The following is a 15,053-nucleotide window of genomic DNA, read 5'->3' as shown; positions in this document are numbered from 1 at the left end:
CAAAATCCCATTGTCTTATTCAATCATAGACTTTCCAATTTCACTCTGCCAGCCCTCGGCCCTCTCGAACCCATTAGAGTGAGTCTGATAGTCCATGAGGGCTTGATATACCTCGGCTTTAGAGCTCAGGACAAAGGGGCCGTATTGCACGACCTCCTGGTCAAGGGGCGTCCCGGCAATAAGGACGAACCTCGCGTCCTTGTCCGCGCCGGCATCAACCTCGACGTTGACGATCTCGCCGTCCTCCTCAAAGACTACATTGTGGAACTCGTCCACCACCCTCTTCTGCGTCCCCTCGCCAAAAATGGCCTGTCCCTCGAGCGTGTACGCAAAGGCATTCCACCCCTTGGGCACCGGCTGCGCGATCCGGCCGCCGGGCTTGATCTGAACATCCAAGATCCATACGGGCGTGTACGCTAGGTCTCGCACCGAGTCAACCCCGTGGCTCTGGCCCGAGATGACCTTGACGTGGACCTTGCCGCCGTCGACGTTGACGGTGGGGATCTCCTTGGCCCGGAGATCGCGGTACCGCGGCTCGCAGGCCTTTAGGTGCTTGGGCAGGTCCACCCACAGCTGCAAACCGACGTTGGCGCTGCCGTCTGGGTTCTGCTTGGGCATCTCGGCATGCATGATGCCGCGGCCGGCCGTCATGAATTGCAGGTCGCCGGCCTCGATGGTGCCCTTGTTGCCGGCAAAGTCCTCGTGGTCGACACCGCCGTGGAGCAGGTAAGTGATTGTCTCCTGACCGCGGTGGGGGTGGTCCGGGAAGCCCGAGCCGGGGGCGATACGGAAGTGGTCTTGTAATCTCGTGTTAGCAAAGCTTAGACTCTACGTTCAAGGGACGGTCAACATGAAGGAAAATGAGCAGGCCTGGTTGGGGGTGGGGGGCTCATCAATAACTCACCAAGCATCAAAAATGGTGAAAAGTTCTTGAGCTGAGGCGTGCCAATTGAGCGACGAACGCGAGCACCAGCACCCTCAGCCTGTTCAACGGCCAAAAAGACCTTGCGGATCGCGCGAGGGACAGACATGTCGGTGGCGTAAAGGTGATGGTCTACTTGTGCTTCTTGTTGCTGCGAAGACTTGGCTTCAAGGTCGAATACGCTTCCGCTCCGAGTGTTACTCAAAGAGTTGAGAAAGTTCGTTGCTGTCGCGAATGCTGCGCTCACTATGTATTCTCGAAAGGTTACAATCGATGCGATTCCAATGATGATGGATAGCCAGAACGAGAGAGACTTCATTGATGAGGGGCGGTGATCAGGGATAATATATGTAAGCGGATCGCTTCTCAAAGATCTTGGGGATGAGAGTGAGAAGAATCAAGTGTAAGTATTCTAGAAAGGAGAAGATGAATCTATTTGACCAAGGGTCTAGCGATACGTCGGTTCTCTCCACATGGCAAATACTACTCTAGCTTCAGAAAAGGCGGCAAAGCGTACAGCAACAGCATCGTGAGGAATCGTCTTATGCGCTTCTCTGGTAAGCAACAACGCATTAGTCAATTTTACATCAGCAATGGGAAAGCACGTCTCTCACTCTCGTGGCGCGAGCTTCGCCCACCATCTCTACCGGGGTATGGTACCTAGGTACATCCTTAGCGTCTGTCTCGCCCTTCTCATCAAGTTCCTAGCCGATGATCTTTACGTCAGCAATTGACAACCAAGGGACGTGGGGACCTTCAGGAAGCTAAGGTGCTGTGCACCTACAAGTAAGGTCAGGTCGGGAAGCTGCAAACAGTTTGTTCGCTCGTCAAAGTGCTGGCCAATCACCGTGACCAATGATAGCACGCAAGAGCCGCCAATCGACAGCAAGCATCCTTCTCCAGTCGCTCTTTCTCCTCCCCAGGTCTTGCAGCGGGTTGATCTGATCGAGTGCGACTTATTACTCTAGACTACCTTTACAGACATGAAAAATAGGACATAGAGTTTGGGTTACTCTTGAATGCCCTGCATGGTAGCTATTCCGCAGCTTGTGCGTCTACGTACTCCAGGACTCAGGCCTGTGCGAGTAAGCTCCCGTGCTGGCTAGCTTCTTGGTCACCCGGTGCTGCGTCACTCGCAACAGCAAGCTTGGTCAGGGAACACAGCGTGTCTATTATAGATTTTGATTCCTATGAAAAATCCGACACCAACTCCAGCTCCAGCACAAGTTCAACCCTTCGAAAAAAGACTATAACGTCGGCCGAAAGTCAAGCCGTCTTAACCATGCCCATCAACCCTGAGGGAAGATCGGGCGCCTTGGCGGGGTGCCATCAGCCACGGAGGGAATAGCCCAAGTCCGATTGGCCTTCGAAAATGAAGGGCCAGAGCGGCGCACTAGATGCCTATCTCTCTCTTCCTCCCTCGTACACCACTGATTGGAACAGACAAAGGAAATCAACATAGCACACCAAAACAGTACATGAAAAACTCTTTATCCGAGGTATAGATTCCGTTCCTTGCTGCATGTCGTAGAAGCGTTCGCCATCATGACTGCGGTCCCAGAACCTGTAAGTGGTTCAAGAATGCCGCGAAGGGAGGGAAGGGTATATGAAATAGAGGCGGGTTGAGGTAAAACGTCGGCAGGCTAGCAAGCTGTACAATCGCGAGCCGTGGCGCTTAGTTGTTGGTCTTCTCATTGACCACTTCCTTGGCCTCCTCCTTCTTGTAATGGATGACGTCGCCAACCCAGATAATGAGTTCACTGGTGGTGATAAGGGCGGTTCCGATAAGGGCCTTGCCGTACGCAACAACGTTCTCACTGCCGACCTTCTTCTTCTGCTGGCTAAACGTCTTCAGAACGTGGTCCTTGGCTTCGACGCCAGTGCGAATGGGCAGGGCAATGATGCCCTTGGCACCGGCGTACAGTTCCTCGGTGGGCTTCTTGACGACGGGGAAGCGCTCGTCAACCTTGGTCAGGGCCTGGTCGCCGAGGTTGTCTGCCTTTTCGGCATAGGGGCGCAGGTAGCCCCAAGGACGGGCGAAGTAAGGGAGAAGAGGCTCGGCAAAGGTCTTGTAGGCAGAGTCGCTGTAGACCAGGGACTTCTTGCCGACAGGGTGGTTCCTGAAGGTAACGACACCGTCGTGTACTACAGGGTAATCCAGGAAGTGCTATCCAGGACGGTTAGTAAGAGATTGCGATAAGAGTCAAAATACGGTTGCATTCATTGATAACGCACCTGGAGGGCAGCCGAGGGCACGCTCGGGAGGTCACCGTTGACTTGGGCCATTTTGGGCATTTAGTAGACTGGCGAGAGTTGCGTGGGAAAGTTGAAGTTGTTGATTCGTCGAAGCGTGAAGCCCGTCGAATTCTGGTCGAGGGTTGGAGGAGGATTCGCTGCGGAGTAAGCTCGTGCGCGGGAAGGCGGGGGGGGGGGGGGGGGGGGGGGGGGTGGGGGGGTGTGGGGGGGTGGGGGGGGGTGTGGGGGGGGAGGGGGAGGGGGGGGGGGGGGGGGGGGGGGGGGGGGGGGGGGGGGGGGGGGGGGGGGGGGGGGGGGGGGGGGGGGGGGGAGCTGGCGGCTTAGGAAAGCTGCGGTTGAGGCTCCGGGATAGGGTCTCGTAGTAGATAGGGGGGTTTTGCTAGACGATTCGATATCAGAACTGATCAAGTCCAGAGCAGGGTGAAAAAGGCTAGGAGAGTGAAGCGAGTCGGGATATGTGTTGGGCGGTAGAATTGGGAGTGTAGGAAGATGGAAAGGCTTTTTGTTGTTGAAGAGGGAAGAATCAAAAGAAGGATGTATAGTAGGGAGGGAAAAGTAGTAGGTAAGTCAAAGCTAAAAGGGAGAGACAAGACGAGACGCACATGAGAGAAGCGTAGAAGGAGGAGGGCAGAAGGGGGAGTGAGTGTGAGAGGAGGAGGAGGGAAACTCACAGATAGCAGCAGAGGGTTGTCGGAGACCGAGAGGCAGCTGGTTGGATGGAGGAGAGGCGGCTGGAACGGAGAAGAGCGTGTACAGATGGGTGGTGACGAGGTTGACGCCACAGACGGGCATGGACTGAAATGAAAGTATTTATCTACGTCTTGGTCGAGACGACAGGTGAGAAGATGAGAGCATGAGAAAGAGCCCACCTCATCACGTCTTGTAGTATGGGGCTGGCCTAACCATGTTGCCTGAACCCCTTAGGATGCGAGACTAGATTGATTAGCATGTGCTTCAGACATTCACAGGTCGAATGCGAGGAAAGGGACGCCCAGGAATGCCGTGGTGGCGGGTCCGGCCCAAGTATCCCTACCAACGAGGTACATGCGCCACATGCCAGTGGGATGTCGTCTTTTTTTCTTTCTTCGTTTGGTCCCTTCTGCTGCTGCTCTGTAGCTATTATTCATGCTATCTTATGTGTTCCTCCCTACAGACTATGCCCCGCAATGTTGGGTCGCTGCTTGCTCTGGTTTTAAAGCAAGGCATTGATGCCACTGTTGAGGTGTTAAAATCGTCTATCTGTTCAATTAATGTTGTGGAGAGTTAATGACAGTTGACATGGCCAGGTAGATGGTCGTGAGGTAAGTAAGGCAAGTGAGGTAGCTGCTCAAGCCACATACATGCAATAGCACCTTGTACTGCTGACGGCAGCTTCAAAAGCACGTATCCCTGTCCGTCCCGCCCGTGGGCAGTAAAACCCGCAGGGCAGGCGCATGTGCACAAGCACCTTACATTGTCGCATTGGTCGTGTAGCTATCTCTCATTGGGAGAAACAGCTTCAGCAGCAACTCTAGCGATGGCAAGAAAAAGGACGCAGCGGTAAGGATATTTCAAGGCAGAACGGACGAATACATTTGGTAAGGCGACCGACAATCCTGTAGTATCAAACTTGTCTGTAGCTGTAGCAAGCAACAGCAGCAGCACCAACAATAGCTCGCATGCGTCCCTATCGCGACCCCGGCTTCTGACATGTGAAAGTGGTACACGAACTCTCGCCCCGCCAAATCGTGTCAAAGTGGAATGCTGGAAGGGACGGAGAGAGTCAAAAAAGAAGGCAAAAGAGGGTCTCGGCCATGACAACTGGACAGGGCACCTTTTTATTTTATTTTCTTCGTCATGTCGATTCTACGGTCAGCAGATAGGTACACTAAACATATGATCCATCCCCATGTCCCATGGTTGAAAAATCGCGTTATGCTTAAGGGCTCCAGGAGCAGGCATGTGATCCAGTCCAAGAGACGAAATGGGTGGTAAGGCAAAGGTGAGGAGGAGGAGGAGGAGGAGGAGCAGAAGGAGGAGGGGATAAGCTCCCACACTCGAGCAGTCTTGTCACAAACTCGCAGTCGCAGCCGCGTTCCTGAGATGCTCAAGTGCTGTGTGCCCTTCGAATTGTTGGCCAATTCGGTTGCGTCTGGATCAGACCATTGATGATTGCAGTTCTCCAACGAATGAACGGAATCGCCCCTCTCTCTCCCCTCTCCTTCCTTCCGGCACGGAAGACATACGCGAACGCACGGCGCTTTCCTGCATGCCGTGGACGGTCCCGTCATTATGTCATCATTGCAGTTGATGGTGCAAGCAGCAAGTCAGCAGCAAGAAGGAAGCATGGGAGGGGAGGGGAGGGGAGCTGCTCTTGCTCTTGAGGTACTCTAAGGTGAGTAGTCGACTACCTACCATAGGTACGGAGAACTGCCACACCGAAAGGGAGACGGGAGAGGAAAGAAGCGCCCGGTCAACAAGTCGCTGCTCAACACGTATGCGTGCCTTATCTGACAGTTTGCCGGAGCACCCGCTGATCTGTGTCCTCGCGAACGGGTTACTTCCACCCACCACCTCTACACTCGTGTCCAGTCTGTGAGTTGCGGCTTGCTGGATCATGGACGACATGAGGCGCTTTGAATGACATCTGCCTCGAGCTGTCATGCATTGATTATTCAGTCATTCATTTCTGCAGAAGCGGTGGTTCGTTCGGAGGATGATCTCCGCCGTAACTATTCTCGTTCCCCTTTCCGACCTCTTGATACAGTACTCTTGTCTCCTTAGCCTTACTTTTCCCTGCTTCGCGAACACGACGTATGGATAGGTATACCATCTCAAGTATCAAGAAGGCGCAAGAGACCCCCAAGTTCCTCCCGCAACCCAATTGGCCATGCGCCCACCCCGGCTTATCGCTTCACATCACCCCAAACTTTATTACGGGGAGATCCCAAGCCAACGGCTGGCGCTCGTCCTGCACCACCACGCCCTAGGCCCAAATAGCGGGACACAGCAAGCCAAATTGGAGGACGAAGCTTTGCACTCTTCTTCACCTCTCGGGGCTCTTGTTGCTTTCTCCTCATCCAAACATCCCTCCGTCGCGTACCGACTAGCCCAAGGTACCTGACCTTGCGCTAGCCTTGTGGCAGACGCTTGGATGCGATGCTATGCGGTCCGGTCTTCAGCCCACTCGAGCTTGTGTGAGGTGGACCGTGGGAGGGGGAGGCCCGGGAGGGGCCTCTCTGCGCCTCCCATCTTGCATTCCGTTGCTTGTGAAGCTCCTCATCCTGGCGCTGTTTTCTCCTACGGAATCTATATTGGCTGTCTTCGTAATGCTGGATGACGCCGTCGCCGCTCTCCCAGAAATTAGATATAACTTGACCCGTGACACACCACCAAGTACGCCAGTCACCCTTCCCAATCTCCAATTTTGTTCCGTGAAGCTATGGCCTCTATTATCTCTTGATGAGCACAGAAGCTAGGTACTCAATCACTCAAACCCGTCAGACGGAATTCGCCTCTCGGAACTCGGGCTGTGGCCATCCTTTCCTAGACACGCTGCCGCGGCTCTCATCGTCGGCCATGCCGTCTTCGTCCAGCTTGGCCGGGTGAACAATCAAATGGCACCTCGGAAGCCAAGCATTGAGGACGACGTGAATCCACCTATCTGTACGCCGTCGCCACTTTCAGTCGGTCTCTTCTCTCACTTGACTGGCCATCGACGCGACGACCCGTTTCTCGTCTTCCCACTATAAGCAATACTCGGCCGTTTTCTATGTACTCCTATCCGTCAAAGATAAACCTGAAAATTATCGGACAATTTGAATGAAGGGGGGGGGGGGGGGGGGCGGCGAACCTTCCCTGTACCCTGATAGCGTTCTCTCAATTGTCTCCACCTGCACCAGCCACATGTGCCCACATTCACATGTCAAGCAATGTCTCGCCTACCTGCAGGGACAACCTCAACGTTGAGAGCTCTTGCGTCGCATTCTGCATGACAGTGAGAAGTGACGTGAACACCTGCGGCACCTTTTTCGCCAGTATGAGAAGCTATAGATGCTGGAAGGAACTGACGAAAGGTCGGATGACGCGGGAGCAAAAGGCATTGTTTTGGCTTTCGTGTTCTGCTGTCATGTTTTGCAATCCTCTTTGAATTCGTCATTCTGTAAGTCTGCGACAAATCGTCATAATCCTTAGGCGCGAATGCGCTCCCAACGTCACGGGCTAGTCTTTCGGGAGAGACATAACATCAAAGGTGTGCAGAGGCGGGAGGGAGCACTCGCCTCCCGTCCCATCCATCCCTTGCGAAGGCGAGTAGGCATCCGTACACACACACGCTTTCCTCCCACAGATGTTGGACGGGTGTGGATGCCCCTGCATCTTGCGTGGGAACTCAGCATTTTGGAAGTGTGCCATCCACCTCAGTTGTTGGAAGGAACGCTTCCTTTGCAACGTAAGTGGGAAAAGAAGAAGAAAAAAGAGGACCAGTTCGCCACCTCACCCGATGGGAATGCGGCACTTCGCAAGTCTTGGCTGGGCTCGTCGGCCTTGACTTTGCTTTGCATAGCCGAAGGGCCTCTTGACCGCTCCGGCTGACTGGCAAGCGCGAAATTGCGGCGGTCCAATATTGTTGATCTCGATGCTCGGACTCGGGTCCCGGGAAAAGAGGGGGCAAGATCCGAAGGCTCCGATTTGTATGCAGAAGACGGCCCCATAATATCTCCGCATCCGATCCGTCATGGCCGGGGATGGGAGGAGGGAATTCTGGTGTTGGAATTGCGCTGGAAGCTGGCTTCGTAATAATTCGACAGAAGTCATTGTGTTCCATAGGATACCTGCAACGTGTTTGAGCTCCGGCTACTGCTTCATGGAATATGATCCGAGCCAAAGGTTGGCGGGTACGGTACGTCCAATGGCACCGAAACTGGGAAAAGTTGACCGATCTGGTTTTTGGGAAGATTCGCCTGATGAATTTGAAACTTCCGTACGACACTGGACGAGGGTGGTTTTGTTGATGAATCAGTTCCTAGAGGCGGCCTTGTAATGGTTGACTTCTTTGAATCTTTTCCTTGACAAAGAAAATAGAGGCGCCACAAATAAGTGGCCAAAGTGGCCTCATCAAGCCCCACGAGCTTCGCAAGCTTCGTCAACTAGAGGCCTTTCAACCAGAAGTTTGATCAAACTCGTGCCGCTACAGATGAAATCCCCTACCAATACCCGCTAGTGTCGTCCGTAAGTGGAATCAAAACGGCTTTGCCCGAAGAAAAACAATAGAATAATTCCTCGTCTCCGAGAATGACTCGATGATGCAAAGAGCCGGTTGCTCAGGTTCATTGTTTCGAAACATGAGTCTAGGTCTTTTGCCCAGGGCCAGCTCGTGGACTCGACCACTCCCACCACGGAGCGTCCGTGGCTAGCAATGATGCCGTAGCCCCGTCGTTGAACCTTCCTAGACCAGCATAGCAAACCGTCCTGCCTTGGAATAGCATCGCGCCGTCCTCCCGGCCCACGAGTCTCGCCCCGTGTCGATCGCGCGGCTCGGCTGGCTGGGAAAGACGGTTGCCAAGCCTGGTAGAAACTCGCGGACAAGGCACGGGTTCGGTATCTTGCGGAGACAGAATTCATGCTCCTACGGTAGGCCGTTTGGTCGCAAGTGCTAGTGCCCTCTCGGCATATTGTTGGTGCCTGTTGGTGCCTGTTGGGTTGGTTTGATATCGTCAACATCCGAAGCTTGAGCCAGCGAAGGCTCTACTTCGAGTCACGAAGCATAGTTGGACTTTGGCCGGGGATCCCGATATTGCAACACGATGTGATGTTGACAAAGGCTTCCGCAGGTGATAGATCACCAGCAATCGAAAAGGCCAAGAATCCGCGCAGCGTGGGAGTCTCAGAGATGACTCATGGCCCATGGGATACTCGCCCGAGAACAACGGGGGGTACTCGAACGAACGAAGGCTCTTCGTCGAGAAACGAACCGGATTTTTTGGGGCTCCTGGCAGCAGTCAATATTGATTTCCAAACACCTCAGGACGAACTCGTCGCACGGTCTGTTCGGGAGATACGAAATGCTGACCTTGACTGTCAAGGTTTAAGTGAACCACCTCTTATCACCTTTTCAAAGAAATGACGGCTCACAGCTTCGAGGGACAGTGCGCCAAGACCTCATTTATCATGGGCTGAGGTACTTCGTATTGAGCGGTTAGCAAGGCTTGGGCATATCGTCCATCTGTCCATGCTACCGGGGCTACCGGGAAGGGCGTGACCGTTGAAATAAGTTTCATTGTGATCAAATTGTCACATACGTAGTATACTCGAGGAACTCGAGCTGCAAATGAAATTGCGCAGACGAGAACCATGCTGCCTATCGCTGACTACATCACAGTCACATTTCAGGATCAAGGCGTTGTAATGGCCTTGAGCTCTGAGGTTCTCGGCAGCAAGTCTCTCTCTAATCTTGTTTTACCGCGTTTGGGCCTTTTCCCTCTTTCTTCTTCTTCCCTTCTCTCGTTTGACGAAGTGACGGCACAATCGGGTAGGTACGTACCGAAAAGACCAGGGTTTCTCATCAATAACGGTGTCAGAGCCAGGGATGCGGATGGAGACTTTGACCTAATACCACTTTCACGGTCGGTGTTTGCAGCCTGCAGGAGGACTAAGTGGATTTGGGTAGGGTGTTTGCCCACATGCGGACTTTGGATCAAAGAGATCGAAACCAGCCTCAGATAGATAGAAGACGGGGATCGCCCGAGAGCCCGCTGTCGAATATTCAGCAAGATGGGGAGCTGGCAGTCTGGAACTGCCCCGTTGCTGTTGCTGTATGTAACTGACCCTCAGTGAATCAGTGCGGTGCGTATGTACGAGATAAGACAGCGATCAGGGCCTCGGGACTCGTGCTCAGATCACGACCAGGTCCAGGTCGGTTCTTCGGTGGAGCGCGCAGCTGACAAGTGCAAATTGATCTAGAGCTGGGCGGTACCAACAAGTTGCAACTGCAAGAAGAGAGCTGGGGCCACCAACAGTGAAAGACAAAGAGTAGTGGAAGTCTTCTTTCTCAAAAAAGATTCACGATCCATCCCCCCTTCTTTGGACGTTCTCCCAGCCTCTAGGACTATAAGCACCAAAGTCTCCGCCGTATAGCCAGGTAAAGTCGGAGCAACATGGAACTGGACCTGTCTCCGGCCCGTGGGGGACCATCGTTCGGGTTACAGATCCACGGCTTGCGTTTTATGCGGGCCATTAATACAGGTAACCAGGCCTTAACACGGACGAGATATCTAAAGTCGCTGAGTGCTCCGGCCCCGAAGGAGCCAGCCAGGTTCGTGCCAGCTTCACCCAAACTGCCAGATTCTCCTGGTATCCAGAGCGGCGGGTCAAAGCGCCCTGATGGATGTGGCGCTTTTCAGACAATGGCGGTAGTGCAAGTCGGGCCGCGTCTGCTGTAAATGACAGGCGGAGTTCGAGGCTTCAGGACAATTGGACGGCTTATTGGAACGGTGATGCGTATGGCTGGCTTTGGTGGATATGCGGGCACCTCCAGTTCCAGGCCACGGGAGACAGATTGACGTGCTGAGCTTCTGGAAGTGAAGGAGCAGATTTCAATATATCTGGTACATTTAGATAAGTAAGCATACATCCATGGGTTCGAGGAAGCAAACCGCGCCCACCAACAGACAGCAGTTGGTAAATTGGTACATACTAGTCCTTTTTAGTTTGTCTCTCTGAAGAGATCCCGACGGGTGCTTGCGGTCCATCAAACACCTTGTTTAAATAGAGTGAGCAGCTCCCACTTTCGCAAAGATTGTACACCATTTGTTGATGAGGCCCATTCGTTAGCGCGGCTGGCGCTTCGTTGATGTCCGGCGACAGAGTGTATGGATACTTTGCAGGCTGCACTGACAATCTCATGCCAAGCACCAACAGCTTTGCCTCCACCAGGCGGAAGCCATAGGTAATTAGATCGCCGTTCATGTAGCCGTAGACCAAGGCAGCATCGGGCTGGGTCGCGGGGCTTTCGGCGTGTTCTGCTTCTTCTGCCCTCTGTCGTGACCCATTTCCCGTAGCCTCCAGTCGTTCCGCAACCCGGCCTACTTGATTTGAGATCTTTTTTCTCCGTCGCGGAACCAAGGAGGCCCCTGATAGAAGAAAATGCGAAGCCGCCACAGATGAATCGCGTCGCGGAAGATACTGAACAGAGACTTGGTGCCATGAGACCAAGTCCCCGCCCCGGCAAACCGCCCACTTCGGCCCCCGGGGCCTAGCGTGGACGCCATGATTTCCTCGCACTATACGCCTGCTAAGGCCCGATGGCTCGCAGCTGGCTGACAGGCGTAGCGCTTGTGCTAGAGTATGTGCGACAGCTATCGCTAACACAGTGATAGTGAAAAATGTCAGTATTCTTATATCAAGGGCCGCGTCTTGCTGGCACAACAGTGCAGCAACCCATACGGATCTGTCCCCTCGTCAAACACTCAAGCCTCTGTTTGTGTGGGATGTGCTGCAGGTGCGTCGATCTGGGTTCGTTGGTCGTGGACACCCCTTCAGCCAACCAGCCGAGGAGCGACCAGGAGCTGTCGAGTTATCCCGTCCCAGACTCCAGGGACGACCCGTGCAAGGAGAGCGTGTCTTGGGGGGATCAGAGATGGGGCTTGAGCGCTTCGGCAGATGATCTTTCTTGAGCTTGAATTCGTCATCCATCTGGAGAAGGCCCCTTGAGGGTTGCATTTTGTGCGCGTTATTTTGCAGGATGGCTGGCACGGCTGGAACAGTGGAAAGTTGGTATGTACGCCGCACGTTGGGTAACTTGGGTTCTCACGCCCGCTCGGATGCCTTTTCCCTCGGTGATTTACGTTTGCGCTGGAGTGCCATCGAAAGTGCTGTATGGAGACGGGTCAAAGTCATGATTCGTTGTCGGAGGACATGGCACATGGTAACACCGTAACATGGACCTTCGTGTCGGAAGGTCTGCCCAGCATGCTATGCGTGGAATTGCATAATCGTATCGAGCTGATGTTTAATGGTCTCCCTGGCCAAAGAACAGGCGGATCAGCAGAGTGCTATTCCGTCCAAACTTTTGAGGCGTTCCTACCATAAAAAAAATTACCGTATCGCCGGTCCGTCCACCAAGTACTTCGTACGACACACCCCATTCGCTCGTCAGGCGAAAAGAAAGTATCTGTGAGCGGCGCGCCGGAGTACAGACGAGGGCGAAAGTGGGCGCCGCCCCAAGAAGAGCGAGACGTGAAGGGTTTGGCGGACGGTAAGACGATGCCAGCACTGACAAAGAGGCTTCAGACCGGGGACGACAATCGCGACCCAAAGCAGGTAGCTGTCATCGTTTTAGGCCCAATAAACCAGGGAACTGGTGTAGTCGCCAATCATCCCGTGGGACTGTGGTGAGGAAGAGGCGACAGAATTTCCAAACGAGGCTTGCCAATTTCTTTCGAGAGCAGTTGGTACTGAGCGGCGCCAGCTGTGACTGTCATTGGCTGTAAATCGTCAGTCTCCACCAGCCAAAGGTGGAGATCCAATATTAGGAGAACGACCAGGAAGGTCCAGATTTTGGCAAGGGTCTTTCTGGATTTGACCGGGGGTTTCTCCCTCATCCACTTCTTCTTTGGAAGGAGAGGCCCGTGCGTGTGATGGATGGGACCTGACGAGAATATGCCTTACTCTGTACATACGGAGTACAGCAGAAGAAGACTGTCAAAAAGAGAATGATTAAAGTACCTTTGGCCACGACTCTTCAGTCATCGAGGGGATTGGGGCGAACGAACACCCAAGGATGGAAGGGAAAGAAGGGAGAAAAACGAGGGGCAGAGATTGAAGCCGCTAACGCGGCGCCGCATGACGCTAGTATTTCACAAGTGCACGCTAGCTCCTCACATCTTCGCGGGCTCCCACGAGTCGACTTGAATCTCTGGAGGAGTCAAGGAGTCTAGGTCGCCGCTACAACTGCAGCTTCTGCTGAGAGGCTTGACGGCTTGCAATCCCCGGAGCCAACGGGAACGGCAGAGAACAAAGACACGACTCGACGGTTCTCTGGCCGGTGTCGAGTGTCAGATGGAAATGAAAAAAATAATAAAAAAAAAATAATAGCTCTTTGCTTCTGCCGATTGGGCTGAACTTGTGAAGCGACTGATTCGACCGACCATCGGATCGTTTTGAGGGGCTTACTTACTGCACGAATTGCAGTAGTTTGGAATTTGGGGTCCTTTGCTGCTGTTGCTGCTATTTACAAAAGTAACGAAAGTAAGTAGCGCCCCAATAGATAGCAAATTGCCCGAAGCGGCTTTGTTTCGTTTTGTCTTTTATTGTCTACCTTTAACCGCTCGTTCCAACGGTTCTTCTGTCTGAGATGCCCGAATCACGCTTGGCTCTTTTGGGGCTTGGTTGGTAAGTACTGATGGGATGAGTTCGTCTTGCTTTCCCCTGTTCCAGCTGCCATGTGTCGCGTTTGCCACTTTCATATCGAGGTTAATGTCACGCTTTCAGTGAGAATCGGGATTTGGAAGCCGAATAAGCTATTGGAAGCTCTAACTGGACTTGCTTGGCTTTTGTCGATCGACTGGACTGGTTCGTTTCCTCGTCGCGGCGCATAGCGGAGCCGGTACGAAGTAATGTCTCACTCAGTACACAAAGGAAAATACATAGTAGAGAAAGAGAGAGAAACGGTTTTCCACGTCAGGGTCCTCTTATTGTCTGGAGTTTTGAACTGGCCCTTAGCTTGGGCAAGTATCGGCGTCACTTGTCATCCTCTACCGACCTCGATACAATCCTGTATCCGTAGCCGTCCTGCGTATCTGTCTGTACCTTGGGTCACGAATAGTGCGAGTGCGAGTGAGTGAGGCGAGCCAGGTAGCGCTGTCCAATTCCAAACACCAGGAGCCCAAGGTGCCGTATGGAAGAGTATCATGCCATGCCCGCCTCCAGCCCGAAATGTAACAGCAGCAACTGCAAGAGTCAAACCCCCGGAACAGTCCCCATTGCCAGAGCCACGCCGCCATGGAGCAACTTCAATTTGACGACCCGTGAAGCTGCCGTCTCCATCTGGCGCGTGGTTGGCGTGCCCATCACAACGCCCCTCTTGTTCCCAACGTCAGCAGTAACAGCCCTCAGAATGTATATTGGGCGGTACTTGGTCTGTACCTTGCAGATATCAAGTTGGAGCCTTCCTTCCATGAAAGTTGAGCAAATGGTGTGACCCCTGTCCGCGTGTTCCTGAACCCCACCTCACCTTGTCCCCTGTCGAACAGTGGTACCGCAACACTGCGCTGCATGCCCCCTTGCACACCCGTCCTCTGCCCCATCTGTGTCCCGCCTGTACCTGCGAACGGCTGTTCTCCGTGCTTCTCTCCCCTCACAGTGCTCCCTGATCACCTCTTCTACACAGTAAGGTACCTAAGGTAGTTGTGGCTTCATGTCCTGGCAGGCAACTCACTCAGGCTAGCACTATTATTACTGCTCCCTTAGGTTTCCTTGCTGAGTTGGGGCCCCGTGGTTTCTACTGTAAGGTAAGGTACCTATCCGTATGGATACGGAGTACTCGTCAAATTCTGCGGTTGGTTGTAGTGAGCTCCCCAAGGACTCGGCATGGCAAGGTATCTGCCCACGCTGTCCTGCCTTGAGATGCGCTAAGAATACCGACCAAGGTACATCATTGGAACCTGCATCCAGGAACCTGACTACTGCGTACGCTGCTGCACGTTGGCTGCAGACCTTAATTCCCCGTCCCCCGGCCTGCTGCTCTCAATGGAAAGTCGCTGCTACATCTCTTAGCCTGCCCGCCCGTGTTTCTGTCCTCGCCCCTGTCTCTGCCCATCTCTTCTCTGCCTGCTCCCCGCCGTACGCACACACGGCCACACAGTTTGTCCTCTGACCTGCCGTGCCTGTGCCTGTGCCT

At 53.7% G+C, this 15,053-nt stretch overlaps 6 protein-coding genes across 6 annotated transcripts; 2 read left to right on the top strand and 4 right to left on the bottom strand.

Moving 5' to 3' along the window:
• Positions 1–15: 15 nt before the first annotated feature.
• Positions 16–1,241, bottom strand: CTAM01_02516 (pirin; the record flags this gene model as incomplete). The annotated part of the gene is made up of 2 exons (XM_060518554.1): positions 16–797; positions 905–1,241. The coding sequence occupies 2 exons, from the start codon at positions 1,239–1,241 to the stop codon at positions 16–18; spliced, it is 1,119 nt and encodes a 372-aa protein (XP_060387187.1).
• A 1,356-nt stretch (positions 1,242–2,597) lies between these two features.
• On the bottom strand, positions 2,598–3,217 carry CTAM01_02515 (uncharacterized protein; the record flags this gene model as incomplete). The annotated part of the gene is made up of 2 exons (XM_060518553.1): positions 2,598–3,089; positions 3,158–3,217. The coding sequence occupies 2 exons, from the start codon at positions 3,215–3,217 to the stop codon at positions 2,598–2,600; spliced, it is 552 nt and encodes a 183-aa protein (XP_060387186.1).
• Positions 3,218–3,751: 534 nt separating this feature from the next.
• CTAM01_02514 (uncharacterized protein) lies at positions 3,752–3,970 on the bottom strand (the record flags this gene model as incomplete). The annotated part of the gene is made up of 1 exon (XM_060518552.1): positions 3,752–3,970. One exon carries the CDS (start codon positions 3,968–3,970, stop codon positions 3,752–3,754), a length of 219 nt encoding a protein of 72 aa, XP_060387185.1.
• Positions 3,971–5,449: 1,479 nt separating this feature from the next.
• CTAM01_02513 (uncharacterized protein) lies at positions 5,450–5,797 on the top strand (the record flags this gene model as incomplete). The annotated part of the gene is made up of 3 exons (XM_060518551.1): positions 5,450–5,511; positions 5,578–5,652; positions 5,707–5,797. The coding sequence occupies 3 exons, from the start codon at positions 5,450–5,452 to the stop codon at positions 5,795–5,797; spliced, it is 228 nt and encodes a 75-aa protein (XP_060387184.1).
• A 5,052-nt stretch (positions 5,798–10,849) lies between these two features.
• Positions 10,850–11,729, bottom strand: CTAM01_02512 (uncharacterized protein; the record flags this gene model as incomplete). The annotated part of the gene is made up of 2 exons (XM_060518550.1): positions 10,850–11,408; positions 11,623–11,729. Coding segments are annotated over 2 exons (666 nt in total), but the record flags the coding sequence as incomplete, so codon positions are not given.
• A 2,322-nt stretch (positions 11,730–14,051) lies between these two features.
• CTAM01_02511 (uncharacterized protein) lies at positions 14,052–15,029 on the top strand (the record flags this gene model as incomplete). Its single annotated transcript, XM_060518549.1, has 2 exons — positions 14,052–14,248; positions 14,828–15,029. 2 exons carry the CDS (start codon positions 14,052–14,054, stop codon positions 15,027–15,029), a joined length of 399 nt encoding a protein of 132 aa, XP_060387182.1.
• Positions 15,030–15,053: the final 24 nt, after the last annotated feature.

Source organism: Colletotrichum tamarilloi (assembly GCF_030869305.1).
Source record: "Colletotrichum tamarilloi strain Tom-12 chromosome Unknown Scaffold_5.1, whole genome shotgun sequence".
Classification (NCBI taxonomy): Eukaryota; Fungi; Ascomycota; class Sordariomycetes; order Glomerellales; family Glomerellaceae; genus Colletotrichum; species Colletotrichum tamarilloi.
The sequence above is the reverse complement of the archived record's forward strand: the minus strand, read 5'-3'. Positions and strand labels throughout refer to the sequence as shown.